Source organism: Hypomesus transpacificus, unplaced genomic scaffold (assembly GCF_021917145.1).
Source record: "Hypomesus transpacificus isolate Combined female unplaced genomic scaffold, fHypTra1 scaffold_236, whole genome shotgun sequence".
Taxonomy (NCBI): domain Eukaryota; kingdom Metazoa; phylum Chordata; class Actinopteri; order Osmeriformes; family Osmeridae; genus Hypomesus; species Hypomesus transpacificus.
This window is the reverse complement of record NW_025813770.1, coordinates 36,206-57,051: the sequence shown is the minus strand read 5'-3', so window position 1 is coordinate 57,051 and position 20,846 is coordinate 36,206. Positions and strand designations below refer to the sequence as shown.

At 44.9% G+C, this 20,846-nt stretch overlaps 2 protein-coding genes across 2 annotated transcripts; one reads left to right on the top strand and one right to left on the bottom strand.

The window, feature by feature from the left end:
- Nucleotides 1-11,358: 11,358 nt before the first annotated feature.
- Nucleotides 11,359-13,518, top strand: LOC124462730 (dynein light chain Tctex-type 5-A). Its single transcript, XM_047014335.1, has 2 exons — nucleotides 11,359-11,630; nucleotides 12,187-13,518. Exon 2 carries the CDS (start codon nucleotides 12,199-12,201, stop codon nucleotides 12,919-12,921), a length of 723 nt encoding a protein of 240 aa, XP_046870291.1. The 5' UTR covers nucleotides 11,359-11,630; nucleotides 12,187-12,198; the 3' UTR covers nucleotides 12,922-13,518.
- A 359-nt stretch (nucleotides 13,519-13,877) lies between these two features.
- Nucleotides 13,878-20,076, bottom strand: plk3 (polo-like kinase 3 (Drosophila)). Its single transcript, XM_047014334.1, has 15 exons — nucleotides 19,763-20,076; nucleotides 18,820-18,927; nucleotides 18,608-18,724; nucleotides 18,254-18,383; nucleotides 18,005-18,092; nucleotides 17,802-17,897; nucleotides 17,296-17,494; nucleotides 17,073-17,199; nucleotides 16,815-16,924; nucleotides 16,089-16,206; nucleotides 15,876-15,959; nucleotides 15,485-15,647; nucleotides 15,263-15,392; nucleotides 14,972-15,079; nucleotides 13,878-14,819 (listed from the first exon to the last, which is right to left on the bottom strand). Exons 1-15 carry the CDS (start codon nucleotides 19,979-19,981, stop codon nucleotides 14,619-14,621), a joined length of 1,998 nt encoding a protein of 665 aa, XP_046870290.1. The 5' UTR covers nucleotides 19,982-20,076; the 3' UTR covers nucleotides 13,878-14,618.
- Between the last annotated feature and the right edge of the window lie 770 nt (nucleotides 20,077-20,846).

The following is a 20,846-nucleotide window of genomic DNA, read 5'->3' as shown; positions in this document are numbered from 1 at the left end:
TGGATGATGACATCACAGCGCTGTGTCACATCACTGTTTTGTATGCTGCTCTTGCTGCAGAGGGACCCCTCTCTTCTCACTGCGTGTGTGTGTACGTGTGTGCGCGTGCACTTGCGTGCGTGTGTGTGAATGTGCCTGCGTGCATGCATGCCAGTGTGTTCTGTTTTGCACAACCTGTGGGATCTATATTCTCCACAGGACCACAGTCCCTGTGGAACTTGCTTTGCTCTCTCTCTCTCTCTCTCTCTCTCTCTCTCTCTCTCTCTCTCTCTCTCTCTCTCTCTCTCCCTCTCTCTCCCTCTCTCTCTCTCTCTCTCTCTCTCTTCCTCTCTCTCTATATCTGTCTCTCTCCCTCTCTCTCTCTCTCCATCTCTCTCTCCCTCTCCCTCTCCTTCTCTCTCTCTCTTCCAGTCTGTCTCGGTCTCTCACACACACAAACACAGTTTGTGTGCGTGCGTGCAGACACGTGAATGCACGCGCACAAACGTTCTCCCTCTTTTTCTCTTCCTTCACCTAAGCTCTGTCATATCCTGATGTAGACTGAGTCTTCTCTCCATTCATGTGAGTCTGCCCTATTGGTCTCTATCCATCTCTGTCTCTCTTGAGGAACTGCCTCCACGGCCCCTTACTTCCTCATTTCCTCCTTTCCTCCCTCGCCACCCCCCCCCCCCCTCCCTCCTTGTCTCTGTCCGTCCGTCTGTCTGGGAGCACTGGGACAAGGAGAGAGAGGGGATGGAAACGGAGCGAAAGGAAGCAATTATAAGATTTGTGTGTAGCATCTTTGTGTATGCCTGAATCTAATTTATTCCACAGTGGAAGAGCTCAGTCTGACAGAGTGAGCCAACCTTCCTGATCAGAATGGTGAGGTTCTGGAACAGGAATGACGTGAAGTGAGGCCTAATTCTCTTACTGGTCGATTCCCAGTGTACACAGAGAGATGATGCGCTGCTCCAGGGTATGTGTCGATCTCTGCTGTCTGACTCCTATTGATCCAAGCTACTGTATGTAGACCGAGACAGACTGGAAGAGAGAGAGAGAAGGAGAGGGAGAGGGAGAGAGAGATGGAGAGAGAGAGAGAGGGAGAGAGACAGATATAGAGAGAGAGGAAGAGAGAGAGAGAGAGAGAGAGAGAGAGGGAGAGAGAGAGAGAGAGAGAGAGAGAGAGAGAGAGAGAGAAAGAGAGAGAGAGAGAGAGAGAGAGAGAGAGAGAGAGAGAGAGAGAGAGAGAGAGAGAGAGAGAGAGAGAGACAGCAAAAGAGGTTGGAAGAGAGAGATGTAGGTCGTATTTTCAACCAAATGATACATTTTCGACTTCTCTATTTTATGATCAGATTTCAGAAGGATAAAATGATCTTTGATAAATGTGTTTGGAGGCAACCACATTCCTGAAATGACAGCTGTTCAATGTTGGGGTAGATGTTTCTCTGAAGACATTCATTGATTATTTTGTGTTTTTTGCTGTCTGTCTGGGTTTGTTGATTTTGCGGTCCTGGATTGTATGTCCCTGCTGTGCTAAACATTGAATGAATGTTCTGGAGAACACTTTTTGGAGTTATAGTGATGCTCTTTGTGATGGCAGGTATGTGAAAATGGAACAATGGGAGCAGAAGCAAACTGCCAGGGTTTGGATTCTTAAGATGCTTCTGTCACAGGCCTATCCAAAACTCTGATGGCATTTGGTACTGGGTACCAAAACCTTCTTAACAATTTTCGAGGTGAACATTCATACTGAATCTATCCCTGCAACCTTTCAAGAAATATTTCAACCAGTCAGCTGTGTTTATATAACCCAATCCTCCTGGGCTCTCAGGGAGAGATCAAGCCCCTATCAGTACATTCTAGAATTCCTCAAGCGAGTAAAAACAAATAATTCCGACACTTCGAGACATCAGAGTTATACCAGGAACGGAAGGTCAGTCATGTGAGTTCACACATGTAGACCAGCGAGCCAAGACCTAACAAACTCATTGTGTTGTCTAGGTGAAGTTGAACCCTGAAGGAAACTGAAGTATTTTAGAATACTCACAACCTTATTAGACTACAAACTCATAAAAAGTACAGATGCATTTAGAGTAGGGTTACAGCATGTCTGAAGTGATATTGACGTCACTGGAGGATTCTCCATCTGCAACGGGGCACTGTCGATGGCAGGTATTAGTTGCCGTGCTTACGCACTGGGTGCGCGTCACATTCAGAGAAGCTTAGTTTCCACCCGGCAAGAAGGCCACACACACACACAGCGGGTAACCAAGCAGAAGTTGTCAAGGCAACCAGATGATAATATCAGAAGTTTTTTTTTTCACGCTCAAACACGGTGAGCACGTTAGGTGGAATGTTCGTAGGAGATTCTCAAACACACGTTGTCTCTCACCTTTGTCTTCTCCCTCACATTTTCTTCCTCCATCTCTTTCTGTCCTTCTAAAACACCCGTCGTGTCGTGCCTGTTCATTTCTTAAACATCAAAGGTAGAATCGCAGCCGCACATTTACATGTATTCATTTAGCAGATGCTCTTATCCAGAGCGACTGTACAGGGACATTCCCCCGAGGCAAGTAGGGTGAAGCGCCCTGCTCAAGGACACAAAGTCATTTTGCACAGCCAAAAATCTAACCGGCAACTTTCTGATTAATAGCCCGATTCCCTAACTGCTCAGTCATCTGAATCCCTGGTAGTCATTGGCAGCTTGTTTGTTTAATGTATGCTCCGTTTTGCCACCACCTTGCTTCTCCCAAAGACAAAGTGGTGAGTCACCCATCAACCATCCCATTTTACAGAACATCCTAACAAGACATCAAGCCCTAATCAGGACGCTTCATTGTCGAGAAACACAGCAGGAGCTACCTGTGTCATTCCAAATGCAAAATGCATCAATTGCCAGTCTGAATGCAATACACAACTGTGCAAAACACACCAGATCCAAATGACAAAGGAAGATGTGGTTTGCACGAGGCCCCAGCTCGAGTCACGTCAGCTGCCAGGCGTTCACACCAGCATGTGGAGGGCATTCAGACAGAAGACAAGCACAGAACGTGTTGTTACTGCTTGAGAATGCAGCCCAGATCTGAGGGTCTTCACACCAGGGCCTGTAAAGCCAGCAGGGTGCATCCACAGGGGGGGGGACAGGGACAGGGGCAGGGGCAGGGGCAGAGGGGAGAAGAGGCGTTTGTTTGCATCGAGAGCCAGCATTTTACTGTCCATCCTTTTCTTTGTCTACTTCTACATCACTCTTTCTCATCCTACTCCACAGGATTTGTACCTTCAGTCCCTGGTCCGTGAAAGGAATCAAGCACTCAGTGTTCAAACCCACACTCATGCACATGCACACACACACACACTCACACACACACTCACACACAAAGCAGGAGCCAGGGAAGGTTACGACAGCTCACCCAGATGGATAAAAATATGAGTTGACGCCTTGTGGTGACTCACAGCGGCCTGATTATAGGTTGAGATGTTTCCCATGGCAACGCATCCTGGTTTGGGTTTAGGACAGCATCACCAGTGTGTTTAGGGTGTGTGTGTGTGTGTGTGTGTGTGTGTGCGTGTGTGTGTGTGTGTGTGCGTGTGTGTGTGTGTTGAGGAGGGGGATGGCACGACCCAGCTGGATCCTAATTGCAGAGCCACCATTGACGCCTTAGAGAACATTGCTCCCAAAGTGAGTCACACAGACACTTCCGATTGATTCCCCGAGCAGTTGCGTACTGTAACGGCGTGGTCTCCTAAATCTAATATGTGTAGAAGAAGAGGAAAGTTTGTCACTGCGGAAACGGTGACGAGGAGCGAGTTTTCCCACATCATTCACACATTCTGACAATGGAAATGACTCTGCGTCTTTGTCCAAGTCGTACTGGGGATTCTTCAATCTTACCAACGTGTGAGAGGTTTGTCAAGCGGTGAGCTATTTGCAGTTGGAGACATGACACAGCGGTGGACAATGCACCACTGTGTCTGCAGTGGCTTCTGGAACGGCAGGGCAAACAAGACACTCCTTAAACTGACCGCTGACAAACGCATTCCCGCATTCATCAGTGTGTGTTTGTGTGTCTGCGTGCGTAGGTGTATGAGGGAGAAGGTGTTGGTGTGAGCGTATGTATACTTAATACAGCTCGGTGAGTGTGTGAGCAGAAAGCCAACGAGAATCCTTCTCTGCAGGAGCGACTTGTAACGACCTTGGGTGTGATCTGCCTGTCTAGTCATCAGCTAACACTGCTCCCACTGCGCTGTGATTCAACAAGGCACTCAGATCCCACCATAACAAGTATCCCATATGCAGAGTGGAATAGATCATTAAAGGCAGAGGCCTTTGATGATAAATTACAGTATGATGACCACATAAACATATCAAAGGCGTATCTGATTAGTTCCCTGGACTGATAAATAACTAGATAAGAAAGGGTTGTGATGAACTCATATCAAATGTTCTCATGCCTAAGGCTGAATAACAATCCAATAAAAACAGAATTCAGAGCATTGAAGGTGTGTTCAGTTTGGCTGACCAAAAAGCTTGGGTTTGGGGGTGTCTATCTAAATGTAATATCCGCTCAAGACTAAAGGATGTGACAACTTTACTTTTAGACCTGTGAGTTCACACATCCCTAATATAGATACTGTAAACAATCTATTACTTACTTGTTTCAACTCTACACATACGGAGCGCCTTATTGTTTTAAAAGTAAAGACAACAAATACACCAATAAAATCCCCAAGGTGCAAAGTTTCCAGACAATAAAGGCAGTAAATACCAAATGTATCCACCCTCACATAAAACACTCCAACAAACAGGCTTTGTTATGTCAGTAAACAGTTTCTGTCACGACGGCCTCAGAAGATAAGAAGAGTTTTGACTATGAGAATTGTTTTGATTTCCCCCACGAAAGTCATTTGGCTATGCTAATGACATGTGCCTGTCTTAAGATCGCTGCTGACCTGTGGCTTTGGTGGGAAGCCTGGTTACTGTAACGGCAGGTACACTTCTCAAAGAGGGACCACACAAAGTCCCTGTGTGGTAGAAGGTTACTGTAACGGCAGGTACACTTCTCAAAGGGGGACCACACAAAGTCCCTGTGTGGTAGAAGGTTACTGTAACGGCAGGTACACTTCTCAAAGGGGGACCACACAAAGTCCCAGTGTGGTAGAAGGTTACTGTAACGGCAGGTACACTTCTCAAAGGGGGACCACACAAAGTCCCTGTGTGGTAGAAGGTTACTGTAACGGCAGGTACACTTCTCAAAGGGGGACCACACAAAGTCCCAGTGTGGTAGAAGGTTACTGTAACGGCAGGTACACTTCTCAAAGGGGGACCACACAAAGTCCCTGTGTGGTAGAAGGTTACTGTAACGGCAGGTACACTTCTCAAAGGGGGACCACACAAAGTCCCAGTGTGGTAGAAGGTTACTGTAACGGCAGGTGCACTTCTCAAAGGGGGACCACACAAAGTCCCTGTGTGGTAGAAGGTTACTGTAACGGCAGGTACACTTCTCAAAGGGGGACCACACAAAGTCCCAGTGTGGTAGAAGGTTACTGTAACGGCAGGTACACTTCTCAAAGGGGGACCACACAGAGTCCCTGTGTGGTAGAAGGTTACTGTAACGGCAGGTACACTTCTCAAAGGGGGACCACACAAAGTCCCAGTGTGGTAGAAGGTTACTGTAACGGCAGGTACACTTCTCAAAGGGGGACCACACAAAGTCCCTGTGTGGTAGAAGGTTACTGTAACGGCAGGTACACTTCTCAAAGGGGGACCACACAAAGTCCCTGTGTGGTAGAAGGTTACTGTAACGGCAGGTACACTTCTCAAAGGGGGACCACACAAAGTCCCAGTGGGGTAGAAGGTTACTGTAACGGCAGGTACACTTCTCAAAGGGGGACCACACAAAGTCCCTGTGTGGTAGAAGGTTACTGTAACGGCAGGTACACTTCTCAAAGGGGGACCACACAAAGTCCCAGTGTGGTAGAAGGCAGGCTGGGGACAGCCCCAGGCTGAAATGGGGAGACAATTGAAATGGCTGTAAGACATCACGGAGATACCCATATGGGGGAGGGGTGGGTTACTGAGTGGGTATTTCTGCTGATTCAGTGCTGCATTGTTGTCCTGCTCCCACATTCTATTCTTCTCATTGACAAAGGTCTGTTATGCCTAAACTAGAGCGTGGTTTTTCTGTCACCTATTTTTCAATTTTCCCTATATCAATAAAGTTACTGAAAGTATGATCTTGTGAAACTGAAACCAAAGCTTGGCATCTTTTTCTAAAACCAAACTGTTCTGTACTTGAGAAATACCCGCGAAACACAAGCACCACATTGTAAAACGGAAGCGTTTAACAGTTACATGGAATTTGTGCCTTTTACCAAACAACAAAATCGACTTCAGCTTTGACGTCTACAGTGGTACAGTGGTACACAGGCATACATTTGTTGAGCGGTGGAGTGTTGTTGACTAAATCGGATGGTGATTATTGGACGGTTGGACCCTATCAAGCTTTTTACATGAGGTATTAGTATACCTCGTGCTCTGCGCAAAGATTACAGCAGTTAACCCTCACATTCCCCATTTATACACATGTTCCTTTATTCCATAAAAAAGGAAAAAATCACAAGGTACAACCTGCAGTCTCCATTTTCTTTAAGTACCAATTGTAAGGGGAAATACCAGGGAGGAACTCCCCTAACAATAAATCAAACAACTTTCCTTTTATCGTTCCAAAAATAAACTTTAAACACAAATATATCTGCCTGTTTTATCAGAGCCAAAGCTAGAATCCAGGGCCAGACACATAGTTGTAACATGAACTCTTCATCTAGCCTGAACCTTGCACATCTGTGGGGCTTGGAGTCTGTCCGAATGATTAAAGTCCCTCGAGTGTGGGAATTCCCCCTTATCTGTCTGTGTGGAATCTCTCCCTTGCCTCTCTTTTTCCTTTTCTTTCCCTGTTTCCGTGGGGATGAATTGAGAGGAGGATACAAATATGGATAATAATGACAAAAATGAAAATCATATTTTTATTACTGCCTTGTGGCCCTAGATCCTTCACACTCCATTACCCACACTGCACTGCTTCTTAATCTGGATTTGGAACCTGTTCCCACTTGGTTAGAGATCTCACTGAAATCACTAAAGGGCCTACACATCTACACATCTACTATTGAAACAGTATCTTGGGGATTTCCAATCAGCTCCACTGAAAACACAAATCACGTAATTTCCATGTTGAAGACATGCCTCAAAGACAAACCCTAACCAGCTCCGATTTGAAGTCTCACGGCTTCTACCTACAGCAGAGCTGTTGCTGCTGTCTGGTGTCCTAATATCACCCTGAGTATTCTGGTCATGTCTCTGCATGCGTCACTGTGATGCATGCTGTCCAGATGGTAAATGACACCAACACTGTGAGAAAAAGGTAAGAATGTAATTAATAATGCAGAGATGAGAAAAACCAAACAAAGGCCCAGCTCATGTTGCTTTAAAGTATGCACAATAACTATTTATAGTATTGAATAAGTTACCTGAACCATTGTGGTAATGACGCAGCCTCGCATGGAGATCGATGGCGCTCATCTTACATCCTGTTTACCGCAGGTGCACAGGAAGTGCAACTGATGCCAAATAAAGTTGCACAAAAGAGACATGTGTGCACATCTGGTGAGGAACTTTCCATCTTCCTCTTCAACTGCTTTATTCTACTGGCAGTTGGATCATGTCACGGTTAGATGAGGAAAGATGTGGAGATATAAACATATCTGACAAGAGCTACAAAACTGTTTATCCTCTGTTGACTCTTAAAGTGGAAGGATGAGTTAAAATGTCTCTGAACATTTTGTTTACAATAAGAAGTCCACGTAGTCCATTCATTCTCTGGCAATGTAATGCATTTGTTTCGTAATGAACCAGCAAGAGAATTTGAATATTTTCCCCAAATTTACCCACCTGAGAATGTATAAAGTTGTAATCTATCCATCCAGCCAGTCAGCCGTCTATCTAAGTTTTGACAAAGACAGTCCACACCCTTGGATCCTGGGGAGACACCTTGGGTGAGACAGGGCTCTAATCCCCCTAATGTGTTTGGCAGATAGCAGTCCCGCTGACACATCAGAACAGGCTGGAAAACAGAGCCGTGCAATCTGGGGAGGGGGGATGTGGTGAAGAAACACACTTTACACAACATCCCAGCCAGGTCTTGAAACAAGCCCCCGCTGGTTCCCAGTATCACTTCAAAATGTAATCATTTTACTGTAAGATGAGGAACCGTTACATGTTTCTAGACAAAGTGCCATTGGTTATTTAAGATAATTTATTATAATGCACTTTTTCAGCAATCATAAGAGTTTAGATAGAAAATGTCTATTGTTCGGAAAGCAGCTGAATGATGCAGCGTAGTAAAGTCGGTCAGTATGAGTGATCATGTGAATAATCAACAATGTGATGAATACACAGACCATTTGACTGTGCCTTGAATGGAGTCTTTCTCGTTTTCTTGTTGTGACGTATGAATAAGGTCATTCAGTTCCACTCTCACATGATCAAGTCCATGACTCAAGACATCCATGTCTAAATAAACAGGGTTCCCATCCATTAGACACAGCTGTGCATGTCCAGGCTTTCTATGTGACAATATACTGAACAAGTAAAGCAGCATTCCACACACTTAGTCGGACCTAACAATGACATCAATCATCAATCCTTGCTCAGAATAAACATTTCCCCTGCTCAGTTCTTGTAGATCAAGCCCATATATGTCTCAAAGTAGAGATCTGACTCAACCACTCAAAAGCTTGGAAACACACACATCCAGAATGCAGTGTTATGATCCAACACATGCGCTGGTGCATGCGACCGGACCAGCGAGCCAAGCTGCCATCCAGCCATCCAGCCAGCCATCCAGCCAGCCAGCCAGCCAGCCAGCCAGTCACCTCCCACACAGTGCTTGTCTTTGTAGAGCTTTAGCCAGAGCATCACAATGGCCCCCACTATCAGACTGGGGCTCACAAAGCCTCCATTGCAAGGCCACTGAGAAGCACATCAGTTAATCATTAGGGTAAACTCTCCCACAGCCCAAATAGTCTGGATTGGTGCCAGCTTCCAGATGTTCCACTTCCTGCTGTGGTGGGTCTCAGACTCCTCACTTAGTTGAACCACCAGGAAGGAAGTGACACTTATCGTTATCTGGGAATGAAAAGACATGAAACACAATACAACCCAAACAGAACTAAACAGATCAATATCAGACGACACCAAACCGTTCAAGTTTTTTTTACGTACATGAACACAACCTGGATGTTTATGCATGTTGACTCCACAGACTCTCTCTAAATTTGTCTTCGCCAAGTGACTAAAATGTAACACTATGTCAGAGAGGCGGGGGCGATGTTTTCCTTTGTGCTACATAATGAGAAACAGAGGGAACTTATAAAAGAAAACACACTTCCTGCACTACAGACTTCCTGTTTGACTTTCTCCCGGGTGATTCATTGCTCACATGCCACCGGTTATCTTTAAGTTCCTGGCACATGAGTGACATCACACACCAAATCCCAGATGGAGGACAAACCTCAGCCTAAATCACGAGCTGGAGCGGCCAACCAGGCTGTTCGAAGAGAGCAGAGGAGAGGAGATTTGGATTTTGTCAGTGACCTCCTTAAGGATGTGACACAGACGGTCGGAAATGACGCTGTTCCTGGAGGATACACAGCTGAGTTCATAGACAAGTCATCGAGTCAAACAGCTCACAATGAAACTCTTAACCAATAGTGTATAGTTACACATTGATTATAAATTAATCTATTAAATCTTGAACAAAGAACACATGTGGCTGTATTGCGCAAGTCTTCAATTAACTTTGCATGTAAAATTCACATTGTACTCCCAAAGTGAGGCATGATGAAACAAAAGCAACGTGTATAAGAGATCAAAAGAGATGACATGAAGGTCTGTATAATACCAATCCTGCTTCCTCCTCAGGGCTCCTGGGAAATTATGTCTGTTTTTAAAACAAAGCCATTCCTTTCTTCCTTTCTTCCAGAGATGAAAACAACATGGTGGTGCGGTGTGTGAGTGTGAGTGTGTGTGTGTGTGTGTGTGTGTGTGTGTGAGGGGGAGGGGGGGTGGATGAAAGGGAAAGAGACAAGATGGCTTTGAAAAGCAGATCCTAATGACAAGCGTCCCAGATGTAAAAACGTGAGTCGACTGCACCCGTGACAAAAATAGAACAGCCCAGATGAGCAGAGCCCCAAAGATCCTTCAGCTTACTGCAGAAAGGTCAGAAGCAAGTGAGGGGATTTAAAACCACTGATACAAAATGTGTCTCTGCCTCTGTACCGTCAGTCAGTCTGTGACTTGTGTGACCCACACAGCTGAATACCAAGGCTTTTAGTACCAGATCTTCAGTCCTAGAATGATCGTCTGCTCGTGAAATCGGCAGCTTTTACGTGTTAGAATCGTGTACGAGTTTCACCAGCCCGCTGTGTTCATTAGCAAACACCTTGTCCAACGGTCTTCATTTACTCTTTTGACAGATATCACCAAACAACAAACATAATACAGGTTTTTCAGACGCTTCAGCAGCTGAGTAAACATGATCTTATCCTTCAAAGTTTGGTAAACAACCCATTCAAACAGCTGACCCTAATCAGCTCCTATGCTCACACGCACACACACACATGCCCAGGCATGTCAAGGTTATGGCGCTCTGACCATCACACCATAGTGACAGAAAACTCTGGTCAGATGGTAAATAGACAAGGAACAGTAACTCTGCAGATTCCTTAGTCAAGCGTTTGACAACACTCAGAAGACCCCCTGTGTATTGAGAGGCAGCAATCGCTAAACTAGCGTGGTACTTGGTAGATAGCATCTCTAATTAAAGTAGAGGAGCGAGAGAGGCTGTGGGTGCACTCCAGGTCCACTGCCCTTCATTCTTTCCTTGGCCTAGACTATTGGTCGAGGTCTTTGGTAGTGATGGGCCTACAGTAAATTCCCACATTACGACCAAACCCCCGTTGGATCAAGACAGAGGCCTTATAGCAGAAGTCAAGTTCACTGGTGCAGAACGCAGGACTGCTCAGCTTGGCGGAGGGAAACGCATCTTCACCATGACAACAGCTGAGGACGTGGCCCTGTGCCAGATCCTTCTCAACCTGGAAGAGAGAGAGAGAGAGAGAGAGAGAGAGAGAGAGAGAGAGAGAGAGAGAGAGAGAGAGAGACAGAGAGAGAGAGAGAGAGAGAGAGAGAGAGAGAGAGAGAGAGAGAGAGAGAGAGAGAGAGAGAGAGACAGAGAGAGAGAGAGAGAGAGAGAGAGAGAGAGAGAGAGAGAGAGAGAGGGAGAGAGAGAGAGAGAGAGAGAGAGAGTAAGAGAGGGGCCATCTTGAGAGAGGAAGAGAGAGAGAGATTGCTGTGTTTCAGCCCATTGTATTTGCTGACCCACATCACTGATTCTGGTGGACAATAATTTACCGTAGATGCCTGCCTGGCTGCCTGGCTACTTACTGAGCAACACACCCAGTCTAAAACAACCCTGATTGTGAGACTTCACATTCTCATGTGGAGAACAAAGTTTGGAGTCTTGCTCTGCAGGTTCATACGTTCACTCGAAGGCTTTACAATACCCAACAGCACTCACAGGTGATTTTAAAAGGTATGTTTTAGGAGGAGTGTGCTAGCCTTTGATCGTTTGTTGGGCGTGCTAAGCATTTGTATGCTGTGTAAATATTGCTGCTTTTACAGAGTGTTCATGGTATGCCAACTACTCAGTAGAAGTCAAAGAGCATCAGGAGGATGATGGTGCAGAGTAGCATTTGTACCACAGACAACTGAATAACTTGTTAAATATTTTTTATCACTTATAGATGTCGTTCTTTCCTATCATTTGAAATGCATTCCTGTCATGTGTCTTTTCTGTTTTTGCGTTGATTCAAATCTCACATTTGCATATGACCTGACAGAAAATGCTTTGACCGTGAACTATATGGACAGTCGTCACTGAACATAAAGATATATTAGCACAGATATTTTCCTTAGGGGCTCTTTATGTAAATATACTGGCAGTAAAGAAGAAGAGTTTGAAGAGAATTTGAAACAAAGACAGATATAAATATATAAATCTTGGTCTTCAGTTTCTATTCGAGATTTAGCTGTAGAAGTAGTTCCGACTATCAGTCAGAACTCTACCTGATACAAAGTGTGTGTTCCAGGTTGGTTCTGCCATGTCCAACCAGCAGCCAGCTCTCTCTCAGGAGGTCCTTGCCCAGTTCAACCAGACCACAGAACCCTGGGGCTCACCGCGGAGACGCCAAGGGTCTATTTCAACCCTCCGCAGCTCCCAGTCCCATCCCAGGGACAGGAAGGGGCCTCCTTGCCACCTTCCAATGCCCCTCAGAGCTCACCCTGGGGGGGTTGGTGGTAGTGGAACCCCCAGGGGCTCCAACGTGAGCAACCCCAATTCCCCCTTCTTCCGGCGGGAGTCTGGGGCCCTGAGCAAGAGGTTCTCCTTTGGCTGGCTGCAGGGAGGACGCTCCAGTTTCTCTGGGTTGACTCTTCATCAGTACCCAGCTGTGGAAGAGGAAGTGAAGCTGGAGAGCACTTACCGGACCGGGCCTGATCAGGACAGCCGTTTCAAGGCAGCTCCCATTCAGAACCTCCTCCAGGCTACACTGGATAGCTACATGGAAGGGGTCTGCTACAGCCCTACCGCTGGCAGCCATCTTGGGCAGGTGTTGACAGACATGTTGAGGGATAAGGTAAAGGAGGTGTGCCCGCCACGCTACAAGATCGTTTGTCAAGTGGTGATTGGTCAGAATGGGAACCATGGCGTCCGCGTGGTCAGTCGCTGCATGTGGGACCACTTGCTGGACGACTTTGCGGTTGCCACGTTCCAGAATGCCTCTCTCTTTGTTCTGGCAATAGTTCATGGGGTTTATCGTGAGTGATCAAGGTTTGGATGGAGCGGAGATGGGTATAAATGATTTAATAATAATAATAACAGTTAGTGGTAGGTAGCATCATCTCTACATGCATGATAGATCATGGGGAAATCCTGTGTGGCATTTTGTGTCATAGGTTTGGTGACTGGTGGTTAAATCTGTATAATGACTCGTAGTCATTTGTCAGTTTATGTATTGCTAAGAAGGTTTTGTTGTACATGTTTGGTAATGTCTGAAGGTGTGGCGTATGACAGTTATGATTGACAAGAATTTTGTGTCAGACTATAGAATTTCCATAAACTTTATTCTACTCCCATTCTCCCAAATACAGTACATAAAAAGTGATCATACTGAACATTTCCCGTGTCAAGACCATAATATTAAACACTTACAATAAATAAAAAATGTATAAATAAAAAATAAATAGACAATACGTGACAAAAAATAAAGATTTTCTCAAATAGCAGATGGCTTTCACAATGTTGGATTTCTCAAAAACACAACAACAATACCTGTATGTGTGTTCTATAATACTTGCATTCAGCATCACAGTTTTAAGGACACAAGTCTGGGCAGAAAAAGTAATGTAAACCAATGAGGGATTACAGTACAGTGAAGCATATGTTGTTACCATTGACAGAACAGGCTATAATACCATTTCACCAAAAGTTTAACAAGGTAGTGAGACTGTAGTATTCTTGAACACATTTTAATCAATTCCCCCCCCCCCCCCCCAAAAAAATGTATTTTCCTCTATAGCCCAACTCCTACAGTTTGTCTTCCCATTTGTATCTACGGCTAGACATTCCACAGAGCTGTTATTGCACAATACAGACATCCCTCAAAAAGGCACTTTATCCCCCTACTAACCACCTGTTTTTGCATGGTGTAATTCACTCATCACCTCTGTGAATCTATAAAAAAAAAAAAAAAAAAAAAAAAAAAAAATCCACCTTTTGGTATAGCTAAAATATAAATAAAAACCGCTATTTACTTTGTCGTAAAAAACAAAACCAAAAAAGGACTGCTGCTCAAAAAAACCAACAGTGCAGTGTCACACACCCATGCCTCTCTGCATGAAGACGTGCACAGACCTGTAATGCTCGTTTTATCTTAAAAAAAAAACTAACAAAAACAAGAACAGAAGGCAAAGTGACACTGAAGCTTAAAAGAACCATAGACCATCTCTGGTCCAGTTTAGACTGCAGATCCCAGCCCTGCCGTGTCCCATATCCAGTCTGTGTCTCGGCAACAGAGTCCAGAGGTTGCTCAGGTGTGCATTTGTGTGGTCTAGCCAATAGTGTGAGCGTGTAATCTGGTAATTGGTTCGATAATAATAAAAATGTGCACCACAGTCCACAGAGACCAGAATCAAGTTGTAGAGAGTGAGGGGGTTCCTCTGCACCTCTCCCCTGAACCCCTCCTCAGTTTGAAGGTCTCCCAGTGGGGGTAGAAACAGCAGCAGAGGGTCTTTGAGTGGGGGAGGGACAGGACAGCTTGGGGACCAAACCAGGAAGGTGTGTAAGAGTAAGGAAGGTAGAGGTAAGTCAGTCAAAGGTGAGGTGAATCACTGGACATCCCCGCCCCCCAGGGTCAGTCACTTTCCTATTCAGAACCATGCTATTGGCCAACAGGTGACAACTCCCACCCGGTTGGGGCATCCCGGGTTCCAAAACCGATTGCTCCTCAGGCATGCGGCCCAATCAGGCATCAGCGTGGTGCTGGAGAAGCTGCACGACGTAGCGCATGCGGTGCCTCAGTTCAGCCGAGCAGCCCAGCTCTGTGAGCATGCTCAGAAGGTAGGTGGAAGAGACACGCTCTCGGCTAATGTAGGTGAGCAGCCAGGCTGAGTCAGATGGAGACTTGCACAGGATAATCTTGGTGTGGTCCGTATAGAAGTTCACCTGAAGAAAGGAGGGGGGGATGGAGAAAGTTAGCCAAATTACATTATGCAGTCAACTGAAGGCTGCACCAACTACCTATGCTTTAGGAGGGGGCTGGTCAGTTGACTTTGAGCATGGAAAGAGGAGAGGAGAAGGCAGCAGTGAGGCTTTACCTGCAGGGTCCCGTTGTTGAAGAGCATCACCAGAGCGTGGTCGGTCTTCACCCACTGCAGAAGCAGAGGGGTGGCTGGAGGCTGGTCCTCGCAGAGGATGTCTCCACCCTGAACGAACAACAAGAGAATCCATTTTAAAAACATGTATGGATGGATTCATTAAGGTTTCCATAGTGAGGACTGTGCTTAATCCAACAATGTCCCGAAAGTTTGATCGGTTGGCCCATTGTTCACTTACAAGACATAAGTACACTAAACTACATTACCCACAACACCCTTGTTTTGTCATACCTCCATGAGGTTCTGTTCCATGTAGTTAGCCATGAGCTCCACAATCTGCTTTTGACAGCGCAGCTGCTCAGGGAGGGCACTGGCTTGGAAGGTGAAGTGTTTGTTGTTGGTCAGGCAGTAGTGCACCGTCCTAAAAGGTTGGAAACACACAGTAACCTCATTAGTCAACATGTTGAACGTTTTGACTAATGAGCGATGAACGATTTAAAAAAGGGTTCTTACTTGCGGTCGTCACACAGACTAAGGTGGGTGCCGTCGTTGAAAAGCACGCCGATGTTGCGATTAGACAGCTGGTAGCCAAAGCCGTATTTGTTGGAATAGTCGACCCATTTTGTGACCCAGACAAAGGGCTTGGATCTGGAGAGACAAGGAGGATTTCTGGATCCTGGAGAAGAGGGTAAAGAAAGGTGGAGAGAGTTAAGACACAAGAAAGCACCAAGAAAAGGAACAAATACAAAAAAGATTTGGAGTAAACATTGCAGTTAAAAACAACCCAACGAGTCAATATTGCAATAAATACAGCAAAAGCAAACCAAAGAGCTGGAGGCCCATAAGTGTCTAGCAAGACTGTTCTGAGGAGCTTAGAGAGACGTTAGCTGTCTGCACAACTCACCTGCAGGCATGGAGGACAGACAGCTGTTCAGGACCTTCATGGCCGAGTCAGCAACCGCTGCAGGAGTCAGAATGTCTTCACACGCTGAGAGAGAGAGTAGAACAGGCACTGGCTGAGTACAAGACCATATTTACAGTTACACGTAGTGACAGCCAAGCACACCGATTCAGCCACTTGTCAGGTCTGTGAGTCCAGCTGAAGACGGTAACTCACGTTCAGTGCTACTGGCCACAGTGCCTTTGAAGGAGCGGGATATTGACTTCCTCGATTCTTCCTCAGCAGGAGTGTCCATTGGTCCAGAGCTGACCAGTTGTCCTGTTGGGGATGTCACCTGGATAGGAAGCAACGACAACAGAACGTGAACATGATTGGACCTTCACCAGTATTACGGTGTTCCCTAGTACACCATTTCTACATAGCTTTATTATTCCTGCGCCATTTTAAGTCTAAGACTGGAGGATTATGGGCTGGTAGTTTGCTTTTCCTGCTGCTTTTGCCATTTGTTTCCACAGTCTTGAATTTAAAGAGGCTTGTTAAAAGCTGGGTCAAGTAGAATACCTGCTCTCTCATAGCATGTCTGGCTAAAAATGGACTCTGCAGAGTGCTGCACAAACACTATTCTGAGACATACTCCCAAACCACAGTCCTGTAACAGTGTCAAAATTCGAGTATGTCGACAGCTAACCATCAACTCACAACAGAAACAGCCTCATTAGCCTCGAATACATTCTTTACTGAGGGTACTTTTAGGGCAGTTAGCAAAAAATATTAAACCTAGGCATAGCAAACTCCTATTTAAATATAATTGGACTGTTCTAAAAAAGGCATTTTTGTCCAAGATTGGATTATCGAAGAACACTTCTATTTATAAAAAGGACATTGTGGAAGCTGTTTTTTTGGTGCCCAGATGACCAGATGTGCCTGGATGAGGTTGCCTACCTCGTTAGCACCGACAGTTTTATAGCTCATCTGACGACTGATGGAACACTTCACGATACCAGACACCAGCTTGGAGATGTCATCCTTCTCCTCGCATGGAATCTTCTCCACTGCACAAACGCCAAATAAAAGAGAAGTGTCAGAGACCGTTGCTGTAGCTTAGCGCTGATGAAAGATCCAGGTGAAACTCTCCCAGTAGAAATTCATTCAGGAGGTGAAACGTCAAACTTGAGACAAGTTTATAGTAGTCCTGCTTACCTTTGGCCTTCTTTTTGCCAAAGAAGCTCTTGGCCATCTTGGTGAAGAACTTCTTGGCAGGGCTGGGAGGATGGAGCTCTGGCACCATCACACAACTGCTGGCAGGTAGTTTATCTGGTGTGAAGCCCTGGGTGGAGGAACATTGTATTGTTTTATTCAAACATCCATAGATGACGTATCAGAACACTCTAGTCCAAGTAAATTGAGGGTGTAGATCACGTACCTTGCTGAAGAACTCGTGATTTAGAATCTGGTCAAGTGTGAGACGGTCACTTGGATTCTTCTGGAGGACGCTTGATATGAGCTTTTGGGCGGCAGGAGAGAGGGTGGAGGGGATGTTGTACCTCACTTCCTTGATACACTTGTACGTTTCCTTCAGATCCAAAGTTTCAAACGGAGGGTTGCCGCACATCAAAGTGTACCTGATGGGAAAAAAGCGATACGGGTTGAGTACTGGCTTTGAAGCGCAGTAAAGGCTACCAAACGTCACTGATTAACTGAGCCTTCTCACTGGTCCTCAACTACTGACACACCTACTGGAGGTGTGCCATAAATGTGTCAGTCATATCTCGTCAAACCCCCTAGCCTTCGTTTGCAAAGCGTTCTCTTCGACTGTTTTAGACTGACAAATCTTCAACTAGTGGGTCGACTTTGGCCTGGTGCCATGACCATTGTCAAACAGAATGCTCCCAAAGGGGTGTTTTACACATGACCGGACTAGACACTTACATGACGCAGCCTAGAGACCAGACGTCAGACTCTGTCCCGTGGCCCTGTCTGTTCAAAACCTCGGGGGCAAGGTAGTTAGGAGTTCCACAAATTGTCCTGAGGGGGAAACAGGTTTGTTAGGGTCCTTAGGGTATGTTTTAATGCTTGGTTTTGTCCTGGTTTTCTGTGAAACTGAGCTTAAAGCCAGAGAGACTTTTTCTTACTTTTTCCTCTGCTCGACAGTCTCCAGTTTTGCTGCAAGGCCAAAGTCTCCCAAACGTAAATCCATGTTCTCGTTCACAAAGAAATTGCCTGGGAAACAATCATTCAAGTTCAGCTTAGGACCACATTTTGTTTTGTGGATAAGGCCATGCATGTTCTAAATAAACTATGTGAAACACGTTACATTGTGCATACCATTCAAGTACAACTGAAGATTAAGATAACAGCCTGATAAAGCTAGGACCACATACCTAGTTTGAGGTCCCTGTGGAGGATACCTCTGTTGTGAAGGTATTTCAGGCCAGATATGATCTGTCGTAAATAGTACCGCACTTCGGGGTCGGTCAGCGTGTGTCTTGCCTTCCAAATGTGTGCCAGAGACTGCAAGGACATTAGGATGTAGATTTAATATACATTTTACTTTAACTATCCTGTTCCAGACGGGGAGTGCATCTTGGGGGAATGTGAATGAGTGGGTGAAGGTACACATTGTCCTTGCCGATGTACAGTTTTGCCATCAGGGTTTAAAAAAATAAAATAATCCCAAAACCCAAACAAGGACATAATGTGATTGCACAAAACCGCGACAGTGCTGCGTTGCTCACCTTTCTACTACAGAGCTCTAAAAAGATGTAGATGTTGTCTTGATCCTCAAAATGATGGGAGAACTTCACCACATGCTTATGTGAGAGGGTTTTGTGGAGCTCGATTTCATTGGTAATCTGTCGATAGGGTCAAGAAACAGAATGTCATTGAGGCTGGTAAAGATTTGTGCGGCATGTGTCACTGCAAGGGAATCGTATTCATTAGTATCTACCTTGTCTCTCTGGTGAGGCTTGGACACTCTGCTCTGTGGAATCACCTTCACAGCATACATTTTGTTGTTGGCAAGGTCTGTCATTTCGTAGCATCGTGCAAATCCACCCTTGGCAAGAGAAAACGTAAATAACATGTTACTAATTTGCATGTTTCCTATCTATATTTTCATTCAATATCACTAGTAAGGCATTCACGTTTGTACCAACTGTACCAACAATAATTTGCCTATTTAACAATGACGTGTTGTAACCAGATAGAAACAAATAACTTGAACCCTTAGATAAGACTTTGCCTGTATGTACTCGGTTTAGTCAGCACCGTCTGGCCGTTATTTAAATGCATTACTACTGCATTGACACTCAAATTGACCAGAAAATCTCGCTATGCGGCAGCGGCAGACAGACAACTACCTGCGGATCATACAATGTCCAACGTGTTGCGATATAGGCTACATTGCCTATTGTGAAAATTAACTCTTCGTATTGCAGCCAAGTAAAATGCCTCAAAATGTTCATATCAATAACGACTAAGGTTATGACAGACATGATCTGCCAATGCACGACATCTAGTAATGGTATGGCAATTTATATCACAGCTTCGAAGTTACCTATTGAAACGTGTAGCTAGCACACGAGACACACCTCGTTGGATTTCCCGTGCGGGGAAATAATGACGCTTGAAGGGAGAGGCAAGTTTGTCATATCCTCCACGAGGTCATAAATCCGCAATCTAACACATTTGAGGTGCAACTTTGAGGATGAAGGCAAGGTGCTAAAACTACTCTAAATATATATACTTTTGAAACGGAAGGGATGTCGTTATCACATAATTCTGACTTGACTTAACGCCACAGACGAACAGTCATTGCAAATAAAATGCGACTAAATTATCAGCCTTATCCCCCTAGCCATTCCGTTGACAAATTAAAATAAAGGTAGTACCTTTCCCAAAAGCTTTCCTTTGCTGTAGGATTTTCCAGTCTTCGAATCTGTGATCACCTGGGCGAGTTCTGGTTTAATTTGTTCCGATTTAGTCCTGTTGTTGGTCGTTTTGGCGGAATTAGGCAGAATTTGCCCACGCTCTGGACACTGTTTAAATAAATCCGGATTCATGGTTTGACATGAAATGCGATGAGAGGCTGTGAAACAAGCGGTATCCATTCATTTGCTGTAAAACGTTTCACAGTAGCGCTCTTGTTCAACCGGTGCTGTTCATTCAACCTCAATTGTATCCATCTGGTATGGATATACTTCACCATCGCCGGCTATATAAATTGTCTCTGACGTCATGGAGGAGGGTGGGTGAATTACTGAGACTGACGAGTCATCCCCATTGCTCGCAGTACCCTGCTTCTGACATATTGTTTATTTATTTCTCTTTGTATGTAAAAGTATGAATGAAACCATGAACATTTCAACCAGTCGTGCGTCCTGCTGCTGTAGACCTACCATGAGAACAAAATGACTGGTAGAGATGAGTGGTTAGTCTTTTTTACAAACCATGTTGATAAAAATTAGATTATTATTTTGCAGACAAAACGCCCATTAAGTGCACATCGCATATTTTGGCATTCAGATGATACGCTCATATGATGACTGTGATCAATGTATCTTTTATTTTAATTTGTTCTCATATTTTTGACATGAGACGAATTAAGACTAGTGAAACATCCTTTCGGAAAGGACATAGGGGGCCTACTTGACATGCCCAGACACATCTTTTCACTCCAAGTAAAAAACGGAGTATTTCGCCACCTAGTGGTCAAGTGAGTAGCTCCAATTTGTAATTGGGCGGTAATCATTTTAGTTCATGTTCAATTGATTACCATCCCAATGGACTAGTCATAAGCAGAAATGGCAAAAGTACACATATCCTTCACTTTAGTAGATACTCAAGTTTAAAAATACTGGTAAAAGTTGAAGTGCTGACTACACTTTTTCACTCAAGTTAAAGTAAAGAAGGATGGGCTCTGACAAACTTTTTTTTCTAAATAATTTTTCCAATCTTTCAAAAGTATTTTTCAAA

What these genes read in the sequence shown, in the direction of transcription:
- LOC124462730 (XM_047014335.1), top strand. Translation starts at nt 12,199, where the DNA reads ATGTCCAACCAGCAGCCAGCTCTCTCTCAGGAGGTCCTTGCCCAGTTC.
- plk3 (XM_047014334.1), bottom strand. Translation starts at nt 19,981, where the DNA reads ATGGATACCGCTTGTTTCACAGCCTCTCATCGCATTTCATGTCAAACC. An exon ending in TAGAGCTCTGTAGTAGAAAG is followed by an intron (nt 18,384 to 18,607) that starts GTGAGCAACGCA and finishes ATGTCCTTGCAG; the next exon opens with TCTCTGGCACACATTTGGAA. An exon ending in ACTGTCGAGCAGAGGAAAAA is followed by an intron (nt 17,898 to 18,004) that starts GTAAGAAAAAGT and finishes TTTCCCCCTCAG; the next exon opens with GACAATTTGTGGAACTCCTA.